This window comes from Apaloderma vittatum, unplaced genomic scaffold, assembly GCF_000703405.1.
Source record: "Apaloderma vittatum isolate BGI_N311 unplaced genomic scaffold, ASM70340v1 scaffold21435, whole genome shotgun sequence".
NCBI classification, from domain to species: domain Eukaryota; kingdom Metazoa; phylum Chordata; class Aves; order Trogoniformes; family Trogonidae; genus Apaloderma; species Apaloderma vittatum.
The window spans coordinates 5110-29897 of NW_009716762.1; the positions used below are offsets into that span (position 1 = coordinate 5110).

At 35.6% G+C, this 24788-nt stretch overlaps 1 protein-coding gene across 1 annotated transcript in view; it reads left to right on the forward strand.

Moving 5' to 3' along the window:
- Positions 1–279: 279 nt before the first annotated feature.
- The window catches only part of LOC104269725 (sister chromatid cohesion protein PDS5 homolog B), a gene marked incomplete at both ends in the record, with an annotated part of 29845 nt that continues 5336 nt past the window's right edge, over positions 280–24788 (forward strand). The window contains 14 exons of the mRNA XM_009869665.1: positions 280–395; positions 2116–2210; positions 4378–4523; positions 5447–5598; positions 7260–7377; positions 8924–9004; positions 12513–12561; positions 14032–14171; positions 14249–14364; positions 15965–16070; positions 17646–17806; positions 18437–18560; positions 19347–19505; positions 20184–20252. Of these exons, the coding sequence (XP_009867967.1) occupies positions 280–395; positions 2116–2210; positions 4378–4523; positions 5447–5598; positions 7260–7377; positions 8924–9004; positions 12513–12561; positions 14032–14171; positions 14249–14364; positions 15965–16070; positions 17646–17806; positions 18437–18560; positions 19347–19505; positions 20184–20252 (1632 nt within the window). The remainder of the gene's footprint in view (positions 396–2115; positions 2211–4377; positions 4524–5446; positions 5599–7259; positions 7378–8923; positions 9005–12512; positions 12562–14031; positions 14172–14248; positions 14365–15964; positions 16071–17645; positions 17807–18436; positions 18561–19346; positions 19506–20183; positions 20253–24788) is intronic.

Consider the following 24788-nt stretch of genomic DNA (forward strand, 5'->3'; position numbering starts at 1 on the left):
ATTTTCTACCAGGCTTTGTTCATGTTTAATTTTTGTCTCTACTTTTTCATTTTCTCTGGCTTTTGTCTACTCCCAATTATAGTGAAGGTTTTTTGTCTTGAGATACGCATTCGTATACAAGAAGAGACTGTTCATCTGCATCATGATATTTCTAGAGGTGTATAAAAATAGTGGTGTAGAAGGTGTACGAAAGAGAACTCTTTTTTTTTGCTTGATTTTTCTTTTTTAATGGTTTGTGGGTTTTTTTATAATTTCTAAAAAAATGTGTTCATTTTCCAGAGCAATGACAACGAGGAACGCCTGCAGGTAGTAAAACTTCTAGCAAAAATGTTTGGGGCAAAGGACTCGGAGTTGGCATCTCAAAACAAACCACTTTGGCAGTGCTACCTGGGGAGGTATATACTGATTTAGTTCCTTTCCTAGGAGGCGGAAACATTCAGTGAAGTTGTGGTTGTTTTTTGTTTGTTTGTTATTTAATTGTATTGGGTTTTTAAATTTGTTTTTAGTGACACAACTAAGTGTGAGTTTCCTCCTGCTGCTTTATCTGAAAAATGACAGATAATGCTACAGACATTGTTTTTATTTTACAAGTATCCTCTATATCTGTGATTCTGCAAAGTGAATAATTACTAGTTGTGCCCTTTTAGTTCATTTTTTTCTCAACTATCTTTATTGCCATTGTCAAGAAAAAGGGATAGTTTAATTCAATTTCTTCACAAGTTAAACTGTTCAGTGATGGACTAATTCTACAACGGCATCAAATGACGTTTGCAGTATCAGACGACTTTTATGTATAGTGTTTGTGTACTGGTTTCAGTTATTTCTGGTGTGGTAGGAGTGCTTTAAGAGGCATGTAGAACACCGTAAACACACCTAGTCTTTTGGTTTTGAAATATTCTGCTGGTTTGAGATAGAAAATATAGCTAGAGCTTGTACTCAGGACTTAAGTATGGCTCCTAAGATGAAAATGTTTTTGATGTGAGGATGAATTCTATAAATTATTGCAAAAGCATTAGTTTATAATTCAGCATTCAATCATATCAAAACCAGAGCTCTCAAGGAAATGCTCCTAAAGTTACAGGACATGTAATTGAGGGAAGAAGGCCTTTTGCTTGAAAGTATGTATGTTTAAAACATTGCATGTCATCAAAAAAGGCCACATCTGATTGAGCCCAAAGGAAAATGCTTCACTGGGTTACAATGTGAAGCAATGTCAATATGTGCAATCTGTTGTTCATAATTACTGTTTTCAACTAGCTGTGAATCACATACATGTTTTTACTCTTTTCAAGGATTTTAACTGAGTTGTAATAGCTGTGTTATTAAAGGAACTATTCTTAAAATCTCTTGATTTTGAAAGCATACCTGGTTTTTACTAAAACAGTTATTCCTTAAAACCTCTGTTTGATAAATAAGGATTTCAACAGCGACAGTGTTCTAAAATTTGGTTTTTAATTGGTTTAAAACCAGGCATTTTCAGGATAGCTTGAAAATGCATTTAATTGTTCAAGGGTTGTTCGTAATTTTCATCACATCAGTAGTGCTATTATAGAATTACTTAGATCAAAATTAAGCGTGATGAAATACTACTATTCAAGCATCCAACTTAATTTGCTCTTTTGAAAAGAAATCTTACAGAAGTTGAAGTGATCTGTCTTAGAAGGAAATTGTACTAGGCTAGATGCCCATTTGCTCACTGTCGTACAGTTTAAAGAGGGGGCAAATATCGCGGTCTTGTCGTATTTTTAGTTGCTGATACATGGTTCACAGTTAATTATGTGAGGCATTATAGAAAAGATGGTTTAAATATGTCAGACATATTCCTAATAAATAGTAGTTGTGTGCCTGAGAGTTTTTCATGTGTACTAGGAGAGGATATTTCTCTTTATGTTCAGAACATGCATTAATAAATGAGCACAGTACCTTTTTCTTGAGCTAATTACAGTCTACTTAATATTGTGAAATCAGAGATGTTTTATGCATGTAAGTGTGCATGGGAAGCATAAAAATATATTCAGAGGTATTTGAGATTCTATAAAAAAAACCTAATTGCTATGATAGAAGTGATTTTTTTTTTTCATTGCTGTTGTAATGCATTGTCTTGTTTCTAAATAGGTTTAATGATATCCATGTACCTATTCGTCTTGAATGTGTGAAATTTGCAAGTCACTGCCTTATGAACCATCCTGACCTAGCAAAAGACTTAACAGGTACCAGATTTATCATAACATTAAAATGCAATTTTAATATCTGGGAAAGTCAGAAAGGTTAGTTGTAATCCTGCCTAACGTTGTCAGAGGTTGTGGAGGATGTAACTGAGGTTGGAGTTGTAAGTGACAGTCCCTGCCCTCGGTACTGCTTCTCAGGCTGAGGCGGCTGTAGGTGAAGAATGCCTGTACTGAAGAGACTGCTCTCCCTCTCTCACAGTAGTCACATTTCCAACTGCTGCTGAAATTAAGCACCATGGGATCAGGCAAAGACAGTGCAGCTAACCTACTGGCCACAGCATTTATTAATTACCAGGCAACACTTCAGTCTCACAAAGCTGAAGTGTGTAAATATTATGCAGCCGCTGTCTGAAACCTAGAAACAGTGCTCCTAATTGCGACCGCAGCCGTTGGGTTCTGTTCCTTCAAACACAGCCTGTAATTCAAGAAGGAAAAAGGCAACTGGCACAGATAGAAGCTCTTAGTGTTTGTCCTGATGTCTTAGTGGCAAAAGTGTAATTAAAGAGAATGGGTTGGGTCTTTTTCCCCTGAGAGTGTATATGGAGACTGTCTTTGGATTAATAAAATCCTACTTCTTGTAATTTTTTGGAGGTAATATCTTTGTCCATTTGCTCTCAGGAGGAAATTTAAAGGACAGTTCAGTGCATGGAATTTCTCTCCTGCTTATTGAGCATTTGGACAGGCTAGATATATTCACTAGTTACTGGTGTTGTTAAGACAGCTTATAAGACTGTTTCTAGACCTTTCCATAATGGAATGGTAAAGATATTTCCTCTTTGATTGTCAGAATTGTATTTTCAATGACTTTTTTTCCCTTTTTACATTGCAGAAAGACTTTGTGCCCCCTCTAATGGTATCCTCCGGGAAATGTAATTTTGCTTGCCCCTCCTCTCTCTCCCCACAGTGCTTAGCAAAGTCAAACTGTTGAAATATTTCTCTGATTTGCTGGGGTTTGAGACCAGAACTGTTCTGTGCAATGCCGTTGTTCTTCATTTGTTTTAATTATGTGTTCCTGTGGAACAAATCTGTTTTTTAAAAATGGTCATGTTTGGATTTCAAATTTCATAACCTCCCTAAGTGCAAAGCTTTATTTCTTGATGTACTCTTTCGATACTTGTGCTGATTACCAGAAATGTTAATGACCAGTGTTTCAGATGAGACTTGAAAGAGACTTTCGCTGGTCGTTGAACAGTAATAAGAGAGCAGTAGCCTCTGGTTATTTCGTTCAGAGTGAACTTTCAATGTTTCTTAATGTTCTCAATGTTTCAGTGATGTGGGCTGCGTACAGTCATGTTAATAACTTGTGTGTGTTTTTTTTACCTGTTCGTACTTCTAAATTAATCTCAAATACATACTTCTAAAAGATAAATGAACGTTGCCGTGTTACTTGTCAGCTTTCTAAAATGACGATAGGTAGCTAACATTTGATGCTTATGAGCAGGAATTTTTAAAATGTTGATAGTATAAGATTAATGATGCTATCAGATAAGTAGCAATGGACGAAACTAATCTAGAAAAATTGTTTGGGGATGAATAAGCTAGGATATGTCTAAATAAGCATTATAGCTTGGTCAAAGAGCATGCTTTTGAAGTATGTCTCTTGATTTGTCCCTACTTACAATGCTTACATGGCTCACACTATGGAGTGTTCCTGGAGCATGTGAACTAGATTCCTTGTGGATAATACAGAAGTTGTGATCAGGAGTACAGCTAATGTGCTCCAGCAGCCAAAGGGGATGGAGTCTGCAGGAAGAGAGTAGCCTCTAGCCTGAAGTAAGACTTTAAAATGTATGTAGTGTGGTTATCAAGTTCTTAGCACTGTCTGTTCTACTCTACAGATCAGTTCTGTTTGGCTATAATAGTTGCTAATGTAGACATAGCCTAGCCATTATAGCAAATAATAAAAATGTAACCCCATAACTCATTTCCATAATGCCAGAAATACAAATGTTTGATATTCTAAGGAAATAAAAAGTTGTACTGACATTCCAGTTAATCTTTGAGAAAAATTAGTGATTTCTCACCATTGATGCTCAAAACAGTAGAAAATCATGTTTTCTGCTTTTGGCAGTTGAGTACTGTCTAGAGAAAGAAAAGTAGCTGAAGTTGTATACTTACTATGAAATACTTATTCTATTTTTTTTTGCAGAATATCTAAAAGTAAGGTCACATGATCCTGAAGAGGCCATAAGGCACGATGTTATAGTATCCATAGTTACTGCTGCTAAAAAAGATCTTTTGCTTGTCAATGATCACCTGCTTAATTTTGTCAGAGAACGAACACTGGACAAGCGGGTAAGACTTAATTAATACTAATAATGCAGCCTAGAAATGTAATGCAGAGGCATTTCAGCTTTAAAAAAAAATGCTTCTAAAAAATGTTGAACTGATTTAAAAATGATTAATGAAATCCAATATAATGCAAAATATTGTGAAGCAGTCCATTTAATGAGGCATCTTTTGCTCCTGACTGGAATGCCACGTTTTTCCTTGTGCTGTATATTTATATAAGGTAGTATGATTAAAAAAAAAATAGACGGGAGCACAACAATGTTAGTTCAGCTATCTAGTTTTAGTAAAATATTTAAGTAAAATGTGACCATTGTAAAAAGATTCTAATATTTCTTGTTAGAAATTTTTCAAATAGCTTTCAAAATATGTTGTAGATTACTGGTGAAAAATGTAGGTAGCTTGTTTACTTGCTTTCAGTTAGATTCTTGAATGACTGCAAATCAGCGTAGTAGCTTTCAAACTTGAATAGTCTTGAAATTAGGTTTAGCTATGTTTCATTATTTGGTGAAATTTATTAGGTTTGCTTCTTATGTCAAAGCATGATAAAAAGCACAGTTGATGGCAAACTTTTAAAATAAACATAATCATCTGGGTTTTTTCATTTGGTAACATTTTTTTTTTCTCTGTTACACCTGTGTTACGATTGCGGATATTCAGTATAGACAGTGAGAAAAGGTGTTCGCTTAAATTTTTAACAATTCTAAATTCAAGACGCATGTTTGCGTAGCAGTTACTGATGTTGAAAGCTTTAGTGTATTAGATATGATGTAATATATGCCCTAATGAGAAAGCGTTACACTTAGAACACAATTTAACTTTTTTGTAAATTAAATTTTTGGGGGTAGACAAAGAAGTAGTTGTCAGGAAATTATGCAGTGGTTTTGAGTTTTGAACAGCTAAACTGGGTACTATTTCTTTTTTTCAAGTGGAGAGTGAGGAAGGAAGCTATGATGGGACTTGCACAGATATACAAGAAATACTCATTACAGTCGGAAGCAGGAAAAGAAGCTGCAAAACAGATATCATGGATCAAAGATAAACTTTTGCATATATATTATCAGAACAGTATTGATGACCGGTAAGTCAGTCATGAATGCTAGATGAGTCTGTGGATAAGGGTGGAAACTTATTATGCTGATTTGTTTTTCCTTTGTGCTTAAATGCTGACAGTAAGGAGGAGACTTCATAATTCTGTCTGGTTTTGATCCAGTGTGTAATCTTATACAGCTGCAACCAAATACTGTCCTGTGTGGTTTTCTTCTCCTTTTTTTTTTTAAGGCCGGAAGTGATTTTAAAGGATGAGATAGATTGAAATGTTTCAGAATTTTTACCTGTACTTTACCAGTGCTTCAGTAATGGAGACTTTTGTTTATAGTTTAGTAGCTTACTATTTTTGATGTTAAAATTCAGTAGGTAAGATTGCTTTAATGATCTTGCTTTAGATTTGTATGCTTTAAAGGTAAGTCTAGTACACCTTGTGACAACAGCTTTTCTGTACTATAATGGCTGTGAATTAAAACCTTGTCCTGGATTTTTGGTAAAAACAGCGCCTCTGTCGTACCACCTATGGCCTTGTATATGGTTGTTCATGCTGAAAAACAGATGATTGCACATGGGAGACTAGTTTGGGAACTAGTCTAGCTTGACTAACCAAGGTTGTCTTGGTGGCTTTGGAACCAAGCATTTGGCCTTCACAACACATTCAGATACAAATGACATTGCAAACCCATACAAATTTCTTCCAAAAATCGTGACCTCAGAATCATTTTCAAAGTAATCAGTTACTTTGTGGTACCATGAGAGTGGGCAAAACTGTCTGAATCTTCAGTTCCAGTCTTAGCCACGTGCATTTTTCTTAAATTTCAGGATTTTTTTTATACTAACTGGCTTTGGGTGTTGACCACCTGCTCCAGTTGTGCATGAGGATTTTCTTCTCTTTTCTAGCCTGCATATACATAATTTTTTTTTTACCTATTTACTCTATTCTGTTAATGTTGACTTCCATTTGCCAATGTCTTGGGTTTTAAGATTGCAACATGGGCTCAGTTTTCCTTTTGCTTTTTCTTCAGAGTCTTTCCTAGATAACTAGAAGACCTAAATCTTTCTCTTCTGCTGCTTCCAAATAAGGAGCTTCCATGTTATAGCAGAACCTTTTAATAATTCCCTTGTGAATGTACCTGCATTTTTCTTGTGAAAGCAAAAGAATTGGGTAAACTCAGCACTTGGGGAAGGGCTCAGGGAGGGAACTCAGCTCCTTCTGAGTAGTATTTGGATTCTCCTTTTGGACTTCATGTGTGATACAATCAACATGGTATTTCTTTTAAATTTATTTTTTATTTTTTATTTTTTATTTTAAGCCCATTAATTTGGGTCAATTCATTAATTCGTCCCAATACTGACCTGTAACGACACCCCCTGATAGCATCTCTTTTGGCTGATTTGAGATATCCTACTCTAAAAGCCTTTGGTTCCTGCCTAGATTAATACATCTGATTTTGGTAGTGTGATCACTTAAATCTCCTACTGCCATAATTAACATTAAATAATCTGTAATGATATATTTTTGTTTGGCTCGAGATGAGTTATGTTGGAAGTTAAGTAACTCAACCTTTAGGTTTTTGAATAACCTTGTCTTAAAGTGCAAGAACTGGTCTCTAGATGAATATGAGAATTTTTGAATGTTTTAGCAAGTCAAGGCCACTGCTTTTACCGTTTAAATTTCTTAATCCTGTCTTTCAGATTACTTGTCGAGCGCATCTTTGCTCAGTACATGGTCCCTCACAACTTGGAAACCAACGAACGCATGAAATGTCTATATTACCTTTATGCAACATTGGATTCAAATGCTGTGAAGTATGTGCTGTGACTTCTTGCAAAATACTTTTAAATACAAATATTGTAATTTAGTTCTAAATTGTTATCAATACCCTAAGCCAGTGGATGACAGTAGTTTACGAAATAGCAGGAAACAGAACAGAGCAATAGTATCTATTTCTCAAGTGAGATTTTGGCGGAAAAAAAGTTAAAACAACCCTCGTTAGGGTGTTCTATAACAAGGTGTGGTACCTTTCAGACATAAACAACTGAAAAAAGTAGCGTCAAAAGATCTTGAAGGAGGCTTGAGTACATGTCAATGCTTTTAGGTCTGAAAAGAGAGAGCCTAGATAGTGGTGTTGACCAGCCCTAGATTTTATTGACAACTTCTCAATTAATATACTCCTTGTTGTAGCATCCAGGGTGCCTTAAGAGTGGGAAAGAATTACTTGTCTTTTCGCCTTCAGTATGCATTTCATTTCGTTATGTTGCAGGCCCTCTCCAGCTTAAAACAGGCAGGCACATGTGTGTGAATTTGACTAATAACAGTTCTACTGCTGTAATGCTCACAGTTTGTTTGAATTCAGTTAGTTTTCCTTTGTTTTGTCTTTAGTAGTACTTAGTTACTTGAAAATCAAATACAGTTTGTGGGTTTTTGTTGTTTTTTTTTCTCATGGAGGAGTCTAGTAAGAGCTTTATATATGAAGGAGTGACTTAAAAAATCCTAAGTCCTTCAAATAGTACATAAACTGATGGTTTAATCCCCTGCGTTTCTTTTATTACTTGTCTCAGGATATTACAGTTGAAAATTAAAGAGTATTTGAAAAATAAGTTACTGCTCTAGTCATTTTTAGTATAGGCTAAACAGAAATGCGGGATGGATTCTTTTCAATACTTGTTATTTCAGACAGCAAGTAACTTCTGAGTTCTACAGTTTTCACATGCAGCAGTGCTAGTTTTAAAGATGCAGTGTGTTCAGTGACATAGAAATGAGTTGTTTTTCTTATGGATTCTGGAAGTTTTTGAACTGAAGCTCTGGCTTTCTTAATTCGTGTGGCTTATTTTTCCTGGAAACTGTGCTGATTTTTCAATTTTCTCAAATACCTCTAATGCGTCTCTTACAAGTCTTATCGTGTCCACTTTACACAGTTTATTCATCCAGTAGCTGCTTTTTGTGTGCAAGAAAAACATTGTTTTGATGATAAAAATCTTAAAATATCTGATTTACCCTGCTGCTTGGAATGTTTTTACAAGAGTGATTCCAGGCTTATACAAATGAGTTCTTTATGAGTTTTTATCAGTTATTTCCTACTTCTTTTAAAGGCAATATTGTTAAGCATCCGAAATGAAACTTCTTTCAAAATCTCACTTTGCTTCAGTCTAATATGACCAATTAAATTTTCTACATTGCGGAAAGCATTTAGGAAGCATTTAGCCTTTGCTCACTTAGCAATCAAAGTTCAGGGAATAAGCACATTTATGAGTCTGAAGTTGAAAAGAATTTAAAGGCTCTTCTTGGCCAATGATGTTATGTAATGAATAGATGATTTTGACAACTCTTATCTTTTTTTTTTTTTTTTTTTTTTTAGGCTTTGAATGAAATGTGGAAATGTCAAAATTTGCTACGACATCAAGTAAAGGATTTAGTCGACCTAATAAAACAGCCTAAAGTGAGTTCAGTTTATCTTTATTCAACAGTGAATATGCATTTTTATGGAAAATACTATTTTTAGTTCTATTTGTTTCACTATCTCAAGCTTATTTTTAATGACAAATAGAAAATATTGTGAAAGTAAACTGATGCTCCATTAGGCCACTTGCAGTAGGAAATGTTTAAATATTTTTTTAGTAAAATTGAAGAGGAAGGGATGTTACAGAAGTCTTTAAAAGATTTTGCCAGTTATTGGATACTAAAATATTTACTCCCACTGTTTGAGGGATTGTTCTGGCTCTTGAAAGAAGGGGAAAGACAGACAATTATTTTTGACTGCCAAATTGAGTAATTAAGAAAAGTACCTATATACCCTAACTTCTCACCTTTTGTATGATTTGTAACATTCAGAAAATTGGAATATTTTTATCCTAACAGGTTGCTTCTTTCTCTTCCCTCTTGGAAACTTCTTAAATGTTGTATTGGAGATACTAGACTGCAGTTGAAGTCTTTGTTCACAAATTTGCTCAGAAGTTAAACAGTTACTGAGCATTTAGGATATTCTCATAGCTAAATTTAGATTTATTTTAGTTACTCGTGTTTGGGGGCAGAGGAAGCCATATGTTTAAATATTGAATATAATTTGGAATGCGATTAGAACTTGCTTTTAATGCCAAGAGTTTAATCTGATGCTTTTTTAACAGAAATAATATATAGTAGAATGTATTGCCTTGCTCACATTCATGTACTACTGTGATTTATTTTCTATATGTGTATATATTCATATACCACAGTATATTTAATGAATTTTTATGACCGAATTATACATTTGCTGGAATTACCTGAACTGGGCAGAGTGTGTAACTGAGATGATGATGGAATGTATCTGCTTAGAAATGCTGCTGTTTTGCAGACAAGGCCTATCAAATGAAATATATAATATAATCTCTTACTGCTTCAGTCCCGATGGCAGTGAAATTCATCATTTTGCATTTGCACATTTAAAACGTGATAACGTTGTATTAAATTTAAAATGCAGTGATTGCTAGTAAAACAATATTTCACTGTGTTTCAGTGACTTTATTGAAATCTTTTTCGTGTCCTATTTTACATTTTTTGGTGTAGTTTAGATACACATTTAAAACCTGAGTTAGTTTCATGGTGTTTTCTGCATTTCAGTTCAAAGTGGAATTTTAACTTTTACTCTCGAGGACGTGTAATGAAAGTTCTTTTCCAATTGTAAAATGATCAAATATAATACGGAATTAAACATGTAGATTTCGGTAGATGCCAGCGTAGAGCATCACATTCAAAGCAGTGTATGCTGGTGATGTGTTTGCCTTTGCCCATGCAACTTCCCTCCTGTGCCTGGATATTCATTTTGAGGAACCGGAGCACAATGGAGAGTTTAGGGGGCTTGTGATAGCCCGAGGTGCTGTGGCACGGTGGGCAACAGAACTGTTTGGAGTCCAGGCATTTACTGAAGTTAGCTTGTTGTCAAGTGACATGAATTTTTAATTTTTATTTCTCAAGACCGTAATAAATAATGAACAAATACACACTTGGAAAATGAGAATTTGCCTGCCCTTCGGACACCTCTCTTCCCCGCTTCATGGTCACCAGGCCCCTCGCCGCGCTCCGTGCTCGGTGCCCTTGCTGAGGCGATGGCAGCAGAGATGGGGGTCGTGGCCTGGTGGTTCCTTTCCTTTTGCTGCTCCTTGTTTCTTACCCACTGTTCCCATGTGGGTTCTTCCACTGGCCACAGTCCCTTTAGAGTCTCCTCTCCTGAATATGTTTTCTCAGAGGCACCATAGGCTCCTCTGACTGGTTGAGTTTTGGTGGGTTGCAGAGCGAGCTGGAAGCAGCTTTACCAGGTGCCAGGCAGGCCCTGATCTCCTCCTGCACAGGTCACCCCACAGCCCTTTGCTATCCCAAACCCTGCTCTTTGTGCCTATTGCCAATGCAAACACTTTTATTTCTGTGGTGCTTCTTGTATGTATTTGTCGTTGCTGTGTTTATTTTTTTCTCCATGTTGGTAATTAATTCATATAATTGAACTCATATTGAATGCAATTATTTATTTTCATAATTGTAAGGTGCACACAGTTCAAGGCAGTAGCAATCCTAAGACAGAGATCCAGTAGCCATTCAGAACTCTAGAAACTTTTGTTTCCTTTCAGGAAACAAAACTGAAATGAACTAGTTTACCTTCCAGAATATGACTTGTGTGTTACCGTATATGCTTTTTCACTCTGATGTAATTTCTCCACTTAATTGTTATAGCTTAATTGTTGATTTGCTCTCCTGTAGAGGTTGTCCTCATGGCAGGCGTAGGCATTGTGAGAGCTCACAGAGATGAAGAGGGATAGGACAAGAAGCAGTGTTCAGAAGTTACCACAAGGAAACTGATTAGATAGTAAGGGGAAAAAATTGCAATAAAGGTGATCAAATATGGGAATAGGTAGCCCAGACAAGTTGTGAAATCATCCTTGTAAATATTTAAAATGCAACTAGATGAGGTCTGGAGCAAACGCTCACCTAAGTTGGTCATACCTCGAGTCAGCAGTTCAACCACATGACCTACAGTTATTGCTTCCAAGCTACATTGTTCTGTGATTATAAATCTTTGAACATTCTAGCCCACTGTTTTTTTCATCTGTGAAAAATTTTTTTGCCGTTTAGTGAAACTCTTAAGATGCTCTCCTTTTTTCCTCTTCAGGCTCTCCCCAAGTGCAAGCACTATGGAGGAGACTGAAAAGGTGTTGACAAATTTTCAGTTGATGATAATTTCTTCTAATCTGAGATAGGACAGACATCACACTTGCCTTTAGGATGAGTTTTGGAAGAACAAAAGCATAAATCCCAGTTCCTCTCTTTTACTTCTACAGCAGTGGTATACAGTTAAATAAAATGCATAAACTTCCCTGTTCACATGCAGAAAAGTGGGTGAGTGCTGGTTTGTCTGTATTAGGATATAAGCTTCATTTGCTGCAGATGCTTCCATATCGTAAGATAATGTAGGTAAAGCACCACAGTTGAACTTCTAAAAAGAAATGTTTCTTAATCTTCTTCAATCTGCTGGTTTTTGATGGGGTTATACTACTAGGAGTTAAAAGAATACTTCTGACTCGGGTTATTTCGTTTTTGCCTGAATCATTAGCAGCTTGCTTAACTTAAAGTCCATTTTAATGGTAGCTTTAGTCAGTACTTGAAGACTTAGCCAGGATTAGAAGGCCAAATCAGTCAGAAACAAAGAAACTCTACGGTACAGTTTTGGTATTTTTCTTCTGAGTCACAAGAGGTGTGAATACAGAGATTCTGTATGTGTTGACATCATTGTTTGAGTCCTGTAAGGTAGAGTTAATTTCCATTTTGGTTTTGGTTTTGATTTTTAACACACTGGTGTGTTAGCAAAATAGGTGCTGACTTGCTGATAATGTGTTATGGAATTTTGCTCACATGGTACTCAAGTGGAAATACATAATGTAAAATTTTTACTTAATCCATTTTTCTTTTGTGAATTGCAGACAGATGCCAGCAGTAAAGCTATATTCTCAAAAGTGATGGTCATAACAAGTAAGTCAGTAGAAGTATTTACACTGTCTAAAAATTATGATTGAACTATATTGCTTTCTTGTTTTAAAAATCATTTGAGATAAGCTTATAAAAAAGTTTTGTAACAGATAAAACTTATCAACAAAACATTAAAAAATCATGATCAACATGATGTAATAATATGCTTTAAAGAATTAAGACAACTGTAAGCAGCATTACTTACTTAGTGTAAGAAGTCTCCAGTCGTGAAGCTTATTATGTGCATTTTGACTACATCTGTTTTGCACTAATTCAAAATCTAGATGGATCTAGGATGTTAGATGTTAACTAATCTACAAAACTGTCAACTAATTTAGCTGACTTGGAGCTGTTGGTATTTTAAGTGTTGTTGGGAGAATGCAAAAGAGTTTGGGTTTAAGTAGTAGGGAAGGCACTTGGGACTTGTACATAGCCTGAACTCTCAGCAAAGAACAAACCACTGATCCCAAAGCAACACTTCTTGTTCCCTGCAGCCCACCTGCCAGTAGTGTTAAAACCAGTATGAAGAAGTAAAACTTACTCTGTGATTCTGAAATTTTGTTTATAAATCAGCATTTTTTGTTCTGGCAGAAAAGAGATGCTACTTAAGGCTATGTACGTTTTTTGAAAAATATGGAGAAAAATCTGAATCTTGCTACTTGATCATGTTCCAAATTATTTTTTCCTTTTGTTTGCAGTATAAAAGTTGATCAGTTTGTGATTATTTTTTTTGATTCTTTTAATTCTGTGTTGCATTTAAAAAACAAAAGAATCAATACAGTAAAACAAATACTTGGTAGAACTTATTTTGAATTAACTATCTCTAGCCCTGTACTATTCTCTGTGCCAACTGTGCTTAACACCTGCTGTACCAAAAGCATGAAACACCTTAAATAATGTACTAATACTCTGCCAATAAATTTTCTTGCTATAAAATGTAAATATGAATTTTATATGTAGTTTAAGAAATGCATTTTGAAAGTGTTTGTTTTTTAAATGTTGCAAGCTGCTGTATAGTTTATGTTTAGTGAAAGAGTGATAGAGTGATTTAGCAAAAGTACCCTTTTGATGTTTTTCACACTTGTCATATCAGGTGATTTATTTACAGAGTATATTTTTCTGTGAGGTATAGACTGTGCATTCAGAGGTCAATTTCAGCTGTTTATATTATCAGCGAGATCACCTAGACTTGCTTAAACGACTATGAAGGGTGAGGGAAGCCAATAGCCAGGGGAGGTCTGTGGGTACGCAGATTTTTAGAAATTGGTGTTGTCATGTATAATTCTATATTTATAAAAGTGTTTTGTGGTTTATTTATTTGGGTTTGGGTTGTGGTTTTGGTTTTTTTTCCCACCATTCTGGGTTAACTTAAATATATATAGGAACTTTTCTTGGTATAACTTTTCGTGCTTGTGTAATTTACAATACTGATACTTATTAAAGTAAGTAGTGATTTCTTTTGCTTATTTAAAGGAAACCTGCCTGATCCAGGGAAAGCTCAAGATTTCATGAAAAAGTTTACACAGGTTCTAGAAGATGATGAAAAAATAAGAAGTCAGTTAGAAATGCTTGTTAGCCCCACATGTTCTTGCAAACAGGCTGAAGGATGTGTGGTAAGAATTGTCTTTAAAATATATGAATATTTTTGGAACTGAATTGATTATAAAATTAATTGAAACTTTTATTGCAGAGGGAAATAACAAAGAAGTTAGGCAATCCAAAACAACCAACAAATCCTTTCCTGGAAATGATAAAGTTTCTTCTTGAGAGAATTGCTCCTGTGCACATTGATACTGAATCCATCAGGTATGTGTGTGTGTGTGTATGTGTGGTGTTGGTCGTAGATCATGGGATTTGAAATCACTGTTTCTTATTTCACCTTTAAGCACAAGCAGTAACGGGTCAGGCAGGTGCAGTTTAAGGCCTGGTGACCTGCAGCATTTTCTTCCATTTCCCCTTGCTGAGGTTTTTTTTGGAGGTCCTTCAGAATATAGCCAGAGAAGCAATTGCGTAGCCGCTCAGCCCAACTGGGACAACCTGTCAATAAAAATGGATCTCTTGCTGATCGGCAAAGTTTGGTTTGTGTCCAACTGACTTATTTTAAAAGTAATTTTTGTCTGTGGCTGTTCACTGAAACTTTCTATGCAGAATATTAGCTCATAGTGACATAAACAGTAACAAGGAAGTAGAGATTATGATGCTGAGGCATCAAGACTTTAAGGAAGAATAAGCCAGTGGAGTTATGGGAGAGGGAAAAATGAATTGTATATATAATGGAGTCACTGAGATTTCACTTAAAAACTGCTTTCTGATCTTGGATTAACTACAACGTGTAGGTGGATTTTTACTTAAAGTTTGAAAATGTATTTTGCATATTGGCAGAAGCAATATAAAATGTATATTAAAAGTAATATTCACATGTGGCAAGAAGTTGTAAAATTTCACAATCTACCTATTGACCGACTGCCATACTCTGTACAAGGAAAAAAAAAGTAGTAAAAAGCACATGTTTTCAGTTTTGCCACAGAATTAGTCTTCTATCTTTGTAGAATTTCAATAAGCTTCTGCCTCATTTCTGGTGAGACTCAGACTGTGGTTTTTTTATTGTTTTATTTTGGTTTTTAGATGGTATTTTTTTGTCCAATTAGTAGCAGACAAATAAATATTTGGAAGCCTGGGAAGTCTGGCTAGGAGATCTCTTGATTTTTACTCTAAGTTGTTCTTCTTTTTGGTGGAGTGGTTTTGGAGTTTTGTTTTGTTTTTGCTAAAAATATCATTTACAGGATGTGCTGAAGGAATAATCTGTATGTTGTTCAGTTTGTGATAAGGACGCTGTCTATACTACTCACTACAGGATAATTTGAATAATCACCCTTTCCTTTCCTAGGGTGCAACGTAAGAAAATAAACAAGCATAACTGTCAAGGTGAAATATGCAGGAGATAGATCTTTTAAAATTTTCATGAACCCTTAGCACAGCTGTTTAATGTTTTTGTTTTGTTTTGTTTTTTTCTCTTGCTTATGTACTAAACATTGTAAAGGGTTATTCTCCATCAATTACTAAGAATCCATAGCAGCAGTAACCTCACCACAGTTCTTACCTGAATTTCTTGCTTGTAATACTTGAATGATTTCATTAGTTTGGTCATGCTTCCAGAGCAATTTGTGTATAAGTTCTTAATTAATGATAGATAAACATTTTGGAACTTAATGCTTCATAAGCTCTGATTTAGGTAGGAGATGAAGACAACCAGATTATATACGTAGTTGACTTAGTTGTTTTGTAGCAAGTTTATGGTTTATGTTTTAAGTTCCTTTTAATAACATTATATCTTAAACTTATGGAAATTGTCACACATGGTGGAATTGCAGTAAATACAAGGCTGTGTTTTGTTTCCCTCCTTCAGTGCCCTTATCAAGCAAGTAAACAAGTCTATAGATGGAACAGCTGATGATGAAGATGAGGGTGTACCTACTGACCAGGCAATCAGAGCAGGTCTTGAATTGCTTAAGGCAAGTATCCACCTGGTGGTCAGTGAGCATGTGAACTTCCTAAAGCAACTCTTGTTAAAATAAATTTTTAATTAGCACTCAGTGTCTTCAGTTGTAAGCGTGTGGTGGAAGAATACTGGTTTGGGTTGTTCTCTATGGTCTTTTAACGTGGCATGTAAGTAAGGTTATAAACTTTTTGGGAAGGCAGTAGTAGTTGTGTATGTGGCAGCAGGTGAGTAGAGTCTAAATTCAGTGGTTTGCGAATATAGTTATACTACTTCTGGAACTGCGCCTGCGTAGCAGTACAATACTGTGGTTCCTTGGAGTTCCTCATAAATTGGGCTCTTACCAGTTTCAGCTGTGTAGTGTTTGAGACTCAGTTACATAGCAGATCCCATCAAGATACATTTCTGGGGACATTGTAGAAATTTTTTTCTGCTGTACTCCCTTTTTCCTAGGAGGAAAAGGGCTGGTCACTGCGTTATTTATAAATTTGGTTAGAAGAGTGAAACTTCTTAAATGCAACTACGGAAAGCTTTTTGTCTCACTTGATCTTTCCCAAAGACTTTAGACTATGTAGTGTGTCAGCTTTACCTGAAATTGCACAGAAAGATACCTGTGCCATTGTACCACCTCAGTTATGTGATGGTGTTGGGAGTAGTTGTGGACGGGCTTCAGAGACTTAAAAGAACAACAACAGAGGTATGTACATCATGAGAAGAATCCAGAAATGACAAATGCAGGAACCCAGAAAAGGGAATGTCATACAAGCAAGTGAGGATGAGGGTAACTTGGTGAAAATAGAAAACTGTATGAAGAAGTTTCTAGATTTTGAGGATCATTTCTTTGCCATGAGTCAGGATATTATATGGAATGAGGCTGATAATCAACAGACACTTAAAAATGAAGAGAAGGAAAATTTTCAGAGATGATCAAATGAGGATTTCTTTTAACTGGGAGGACTGTCGTACTTGAAAACAGAGTCCAAGAATATGAAGGAGAAATACAGGATCTGATAAGCTGCTGTGGAAAGCTTGAGGGATTAGAGACCCTACTGGGTATGTCTATATTACTATTTTAGAGGTAGGAACTTCAGAGCACAACCAGCTGTTCCACTTAGCAACCAAGCATGAAGCCTTGGGGCACACAAGCTGGATTCCTTTCAGAGAAACAAAACTATGAAATAGGCTTCAGAAGCACGTGCGTTGCAGTGGCTGAAGTGGGTTCAGTCAGTCTAGAAACAGTCTGAAGTAAAACCTGCAAAATGTGAATATTGCTTCCTTGGCATAAGTTGTATTTCTCTTAAGATCTGCTTCTGCTCTAGCCCAGTACTTGCTAATGTAGATGTACATGGTCACAATAACAGAAGAAGAAACTGAGACTGGAAAAATAAGTGAAAACCGATGAGATCATGTAGAAAAAAGAGGAAGTTTAGGAGGTACTAAAAAAACCCAGATGAAATGTGGATCATGTGACACAACCAGGCAGAGTATTATAAATATTCCAGTATGGCAGCGGAAAATGACTCTTGATGGAATGTTCTATGTAAGTGGACCTTTAGAAAATATTAACATGGCTTTTATTTTATTTTGGCAGGTACTTTCATTTACGCACCCTATCTCATTTCATTCAGCTGAAACGTTTGAATCTCTCCTGGCATGCTTGAAGATGGATGATGAAAAAGTGGCAGAAGCTGCATTACAAATTTTCAAAAACACAGGAAGTAAAATTGAAGAAGACTTTCCTCATATACGATCGTAAGTTGTATATCTTATTCTGTCTGAGTAATGTTCTTTACTGTATGGGATTTTGTAAGTTCTCATTCTTCCTTTTGCATTACAATAGCATTATCCTGCATTCTTTTGTAAGAAAGCGTTACTTCAGGTAAAACAGAAAAGATCTCAAATGACGTTAAAGTGCAGTGTGTTCTGAGTAATGAAAGTGAAATGAATATATGTGAAGCAGTGGCAATTGATACATGTCTGCTACTACTATCGTTTTTATCATTGCCCTTCAGAATTACTTACACTTTTTCCGAAATGAAATATATGGCAATGTAAAAGTGTTCTTTGGAATTTTATGGGCATGCATAAACAAGAATATTTCCAAAAGAACATTTGCTAATTTGTGCAGAAAAAATGTTTCTTTTGCCACATAATATTTTTATCAACAAAATCCAGGGGCTTTTTACTTGCAAGGCATATGAATTAACCCTTTTTTTCTTTCTTTGAAGGAATTCCCCAAACCAGGATAATGAGCACTTTTGCCGAGGTGCTGTGTTCTGTATATGCGTATCTGTACTTTTTTTGCTAGGTCAGTGTTTTGCTAGAGCTATAATTTGTGAAAAGGTACTTACCTTTTTTTTGTGTTTTTTTTTTTTTTTAAAGTGCTTTGCTTCCAGTGTTGCATCATAAAGCTAAAAAGGGACCCCCTCGTCAAGCCAAGTATGCTATTCACTGCATCCATGCAATATTTTCCAGCAAAGAAACTCAATTTGCACAGATATTTGAGGTAACATTAAAATAATTTACGTTCATTTTTCTTAATCTTTATGTTACGTATGTAAACTAAGGAATGTAGCGGCAACTTATTTGGCAAGTTGTACCAAATTTAGAAAAGATCTTTTTTCCCTTTCCTTTTGTTCTCATACAGTTTGGCCTGAAAAATGGTGACGGAGGGAGTTTTTATATCCTGTGATCCATCATGTGTAGGGTTATGTATTTTAACAGATGATGGAGCAAAAAAAAAATAAAATTGTTGAACTGTCTGCTGGAATCATGAACTATTTATGGAAAGAGGAACTGTACAGCGCTCCTCACCCCTATTGGGAATGGCTCAAAGTATTCAAATGGTTATAGGAAAACTTAATTATGGTAGAAACCATTTAAATAGTTATAAAGGCAGCTGCACTTTTTTTTTTTAATCAGTGCCCATCAGCCTTTTGTCTTGAAGGCTGAATTGTATTTCATTACTGAAATTGCTATCTTGAGGTGTGATATGCCCACTTTGATAAAAAAAAAAAAAATACCGTTTAGTCCATTATTTCCTAAATGGACCTGCTTGAGCTGCTACTTTTTGAACTACGCAGATGTGATAAACATTTTGTCTTTCTTCTTAATTTTTCTTTTGACTTGTAAGGTTGGTGAATGTGTCTTGAAATCTCAATAGTTAATAGTTCTTTTAAAATTGTATTTCTGGAATAGACGCAGACAACTTAGTAGAGAACTCTTAACATCCTTCCCCTCAGCAGGACATGGATTATATTAGTAATTCTTGATTTTGTTGCCTTCATTGTAGCCACTGCATAAAAGCCTGGATCCAAGCAATTTTGAGCACCTCATTACGCCGTTGGTTACTATTGGCCATATAGCCATGCTAGCACCTGATCAGTTTGCTGCTCCTTTGAAATCTTTGGTTGCCACTTTCATCGTTAAAGATTTGCTAATGAATGATAGGGTAAGTGTTTTCAAATCCTTGTATTAAGATGGTGCTTCTCTTGTAGTACGATACTCAGCAAGTCCTTGCGAAAACTTTGTGCTTGTTGGTTCTCCGTACTGTTCTCTTTTGATTTTCTCTCTGACTCAATTGAAAACCCACGGTGCAGGAAAGGAGAGAGTACTTGTTTGGTGGTTCTGCAAAAGCCACGGGCCTGTATAGAGCACAGCTGCTGATCACTTATGACTTGCTTTCTGGTAAAAATGGGAATATTAGTATTGAATTCACTCAATCTCTTGTCTTGAGCAAGCAAGTGATGATTCTTATAGGAAGTATAACACATTTGAAGCTTCTGTTTAAATGGAATGCTGTGAATTGAGATTTTTATCAATTTTTTTTTCTAATTTTTCTGTATTGATAGTGATTATCAAATGCAAAAAAAATATTTGTGCATTATCAGCCATTGCTTAGGGTAAGAATTACTGTCTAAAACGATGCACTTGAGGTTTTAATTTAGTGGCTATGGAAAGTGGAAAATATTTTCGAAACAGCGACTGTTATACTCTGGAGCAGTAGTTTGCAGGTAACTAACCAGGGAGTGCTGCTGGATTGTTTTCGGAAGCAAACAGTAAGGAGCAGATTACAGCAGGCTGCACTGAAGGGTAACAGCAGTGTAACAAAATGTAACTTCTGGTTTAGCTTCCAGGAAAAAAGACAACAAAGCTTTGGGTCCCGGATGAAGAAGTGTCTCCTGAAACACTTGTTAAAGTAAGTAGCACCTACTAAATTTTTCCTATGTTTGTGTGTATAATAATGAAGGTAAATTCTTGGATTCCTAAAGCTGTCAATTGCTTTTCTCTGTTTCCTTGTCACCTTTTAAAAGGTAAAAAAGGAGGAACTATTTTTAAAATGAAGATTGTATTAAAATACACATTTTTGGATTTGGTTTGGGGAGCACCTACTTTTTTATATTTGCAAATAAATCTTCTTATACACTTTATTGAATTTTTATTGTAGCTTGGGTTTGGTGTGCAGCCATTAAGCATTCCAGATATCATGGTTAAATTATTTTTCCCTCCTGTTTAACATAGGAGTTCAAACAAAGCCTCTATGGTATTTTAAGTCTTCCCTTTTTCTTTTGAACTTCTAGGACATTCTAAGAAATTTTCAGTTCTGTTTTGGAATACAGAAGAAAATGGGTTTGGATTTATCAGTTTCCCCAAACAAATGTGTTATATTGCTTTTCTTTGTGTATGGTGTGTATTAGAGGAAAAAACATGGACTTAAGAAAAAAAAAAATCACTTTAAAATGGTTGGGGTTTTGCTGTTTGTGTGTTTTGGGATTTTTTTTTTTTTTTTAACTTTAAAATGTCACCTCAAGCTTGTTCTTTATTTGATGTAAATTTATTATTACATTTTCTGGACTTGGTAATAGATATTCTCACTAAATTTTTCACTCAATCAGAAATAGACTTATACTGTGGAAAATACATCCTATGTCTGTATTTGTTTTTATTTGCCCTTTCTTCAGAAGAGGGATAGGTTATGCTTTCACATTTTCTTTCAGAATTAGAAAGATGCATGTACTTTGTAACATGCTCTTTCTAAGTTAATTATAGCAGTCATTTAATTTCCATTGCCTTTTGAATAAAGTTGCTCTGATGGTTTTAAAAGGTTTTTTGCCTTCTCTGTTGAAGTTTTTAAATGCTTCACCGCATACCTCCTTCTCTGCTGGGTTAGTAAGTACTTTAGGTTCCACCTTGGTACAGAACTCGTTACTGGAAATACTCAGTTGGTTTGGAGTTGATTTGTTAGTTTTTTATTCTTTTGACTACAGCATGGATGTTGTTTTGTATTTGTGCAATTCCATAGTTACAGAGTACACTCCCAAGAACTGTTAAAAAGGCACATTTGTTTTGATTTCATGAAGTGCTAGTTTAAAATAGACATGACTTCGAGTTACATGTATAATCACTGAAGTAGTGTTTTCCTTGATTTTTTTTAAACTGTTTGTGAAGCTGTATGACTCTGAAATGTGCTTCTCTATTCACAAAACTTTTCTTAAAACTAACTATTTGGAAGGGAATTGGTTTACAGAAAATGTTAAGGCAATTTAAAGTTGAAGCCAAGCCCAAAAACTGTAAAAAGCATTTATTGGCAAGTGAAAACAGGTTATTGTGAAAATTGATTTGCAAATTTAATTAGCATTTATTACCACTGAGAAGCCTCTAATGAACGCTGCAGGCCACACCATTAGTTTAGAAACGATTTGTCTCTGACAGTGTATTTTTCTTCACTCTACTTTTAAAAGCCACTTTCTCCCTTTGTGACTAGCCAGTTTAAGTATGAAAAGCAGAAGGACTGCTGAAGACAAAATTTTAGTACTGTCCCGTCTAACAGGTACAGACTCATGCAGGCTAGCCTTAGTTTGGGTGCGAAACCTTAAATGAAATTATGTCTATAGAGAAATGTTTTGGCACAGTATTACATATGAATTGGATTAATTATGGCATGAATGAGACTTGAATTCTTACGTCTGGCACTTGAGTGTCTGCTCTAAAGAAGTCAGCTCCCTCGAGTGATGAGTAGTGAATACGTCTGTGCACCGTGCAGTGGATTGAGACTTGTGTAGCAACAGGGATATTTCTTGTTTCCTTCTATGTGCGCTGCAATAAAAGGTTTCTCATTCTGTTTCCCTAAATGGGCTTTAAGGAGGCATTCTTTCATTTTTCACTACTGCACAAACCTGCAGCATTTGTGGCTCTGAAAACTCAGGCGGTTAACCTGAGCTGGCTGTTGTCATTACGCTGGTGTAGTGGGAAGACAGCGTTTCCAAGGTCGCTGCATGGGATGGCAGCCTGTGATACTTCTACAGGGGAAGCATGGTGACAACCTTGTGATCAGAGGAAGGCGTTATAACTATCCGTTGATTGTTTTTAATTGTTAATTTTAATCTTAAAAACTAGTTCTTATTCATTGCTGACAATTTATGTAAAGCTAGTAGTTAACCACAGTTTTCTTATATGACAAATCAGAAATCTGTCATGTTTATATTCATTATTTCTATGATTCTGTGATCATCCCAGAGAAAACATAATGTTCAGTCACTTTTTCGCTTGCACTTCAAATACATGTAGTTCATGTTGTGCTGCTGAGTACAAAGCAGTTACCTATGGCCTTTGATATGGTTCTGACCAGTGTGTATTTTGATTTTCTCAATATTTTCATGTTACATGTAATAACTTTTAATCTTGGAGGAGAATTCTAGGCTCATGGGGTGCAAATTAAATCAATAGTTCCAGACTGGATGTAAGGAAAAAAACCTGAGAGCAGTCAGGCAATGGAATGGGCTGCAAGAGGCTGCCAAAAGAGCCTGTGCAATGCCCATTCTTGGAGGCTGTCAGAACCACAGTGGATACAACTGAGGCCAAGGTGATCTGAATTCATAGTTGACCTTCATTTGAGAGAGGGATTGGACTGGAGACCTCATACTCTTTCCAGCTGGAATTACCCTTTGATAGTTATCCTATTAGGCTACAAAGAAAAAAATAAAAACACGAGCACAGTGCAAACTCGAGTCGTTTTTAAGTTTTCAGGTAGCCAGAGGCAGTGACTGAGGGGATTCTCATGCCCTGTACTCATTTCCTGCCAATGCTTAATTCTAAAGGGTGGCTGGAATGTCATCACAACATTGTTAACACCCTTAAAGAAACAGGGAACATAATGGGATCAAAGGAAAATTCTGGAGTTGGAATTAGGACTTGCTATGTGGAAGGAAGAGTAGACTCGGACAGTACTGTTGAGGGAAGGGAGTTATGGAGGGGGAAGAGAGAAGCAAAGATTAAAATTGAAATTGCTCAGAAGCTGACCAGAGGTGTCACGGCACTAGATAACAAGTGGCTGTTCCCTGGCCGAATACATCATTTACTTGACAAATAAAGGTGGCATGTTTTCATTCTCCCAGCAAATGGGAGGCACTGATAGCTACAGGTACTGGTTATGACACAAAGAAACTTAATTGATGAGCTTTCAGAAGATCTGCTGCTGCTATGCTGCTAATGATCATCTTTGTCATCATCTTTACGTTATTAGTTATCATAATTTTGATTTTATTATTGTTATCTTGGGTTTAGTGCTATTTAAAATTTTCTGGTGAATACTTACAGCAGTGTCAGTGGCAGACCCTTTGAAAGCTGGGCAAGACAATTTCATTTCTGTTCCCCATACTCCTTGTGCCTTTTGAGTTCTGGAGTGACAGGCATCCTACCTCTTGCTGGTATTACCCAGTAGAACTAGAATTCTGTAGGTGGAGTAAATACATAAACTCATGAATATATGACAATCCTAGAACTTAAATCCAGAGGGACTGTTGTCATGAGTTTGTTATGTGGGATGGATCAAGTGTATGATTAATTTCATGTGATATTGTGAGTGTTTGTATAAAAGTTTAGAACTGCCTTGCCCATTAAGGAGGAAATTTGAAGTTAACGTGTACAAAAATGTCTTAGGCTTTCCAAAGCTTTTGGACTTTGTGTTTTGAACTTCAGGGTTTGGTGTTTTGGTTTCTTTGTTTTCATTGGTTTTCTTTTTTTGTTTTTTTCCCCCAAGAATGTGTGACTCAGATGAGTATTTTCATTTTGCAGTAAGAGGATAATCCTCTTTCTGTTTTCTTTATTGTCTTTGCTCTCATATAGAAGGAAAATGAAAGGAAAGAGGGATTCAAATGCTAAAAAAATGGCTTAGTTTCCAAATTAATACTTTATTTTCACTAAAGAAATGTGAAATTACTCAGTGTTTCATGATAGTTGCTGGATTCTGTATACTTTCAGAAGCTTGCTTCAAAACACTTCGATGTTTCCATTGGCAAAAGATGAGTTATCAAAAGTAACAGGCTTTGAGGCTTTTCTTTAAGCAGCTGTGAAAGAAGTGGATTTTTTTCCAGGATGAGTTATCTTAATAAAGGTTGATACTCTGCCAGTCAAAATATCTATGAAGTGTTTTTCAATTTAGATGTCTTAAATTTAACTTAAGTATTACATACATGAATAAAGAATATACATAGATTGTTTAAGCACAGAAATTAGAGGAATATATGAAGATGGAAATGCGTTCTGCTTTTTAATCCAGTAACATTTTCTGAAGTATAAATTGTTTTGCCTGTTCCATGGTGTTTAATGTATGTAAGCTCAATTTAGATAATGCTTTTATGGGGCAAAATGTCATTGCTTAGTAGAAGAAACAGTTCAAACTTTAACTAAATGTTGTGTAATTTTTATTTGCTGTAATAAATGCTTGAGACTTTCA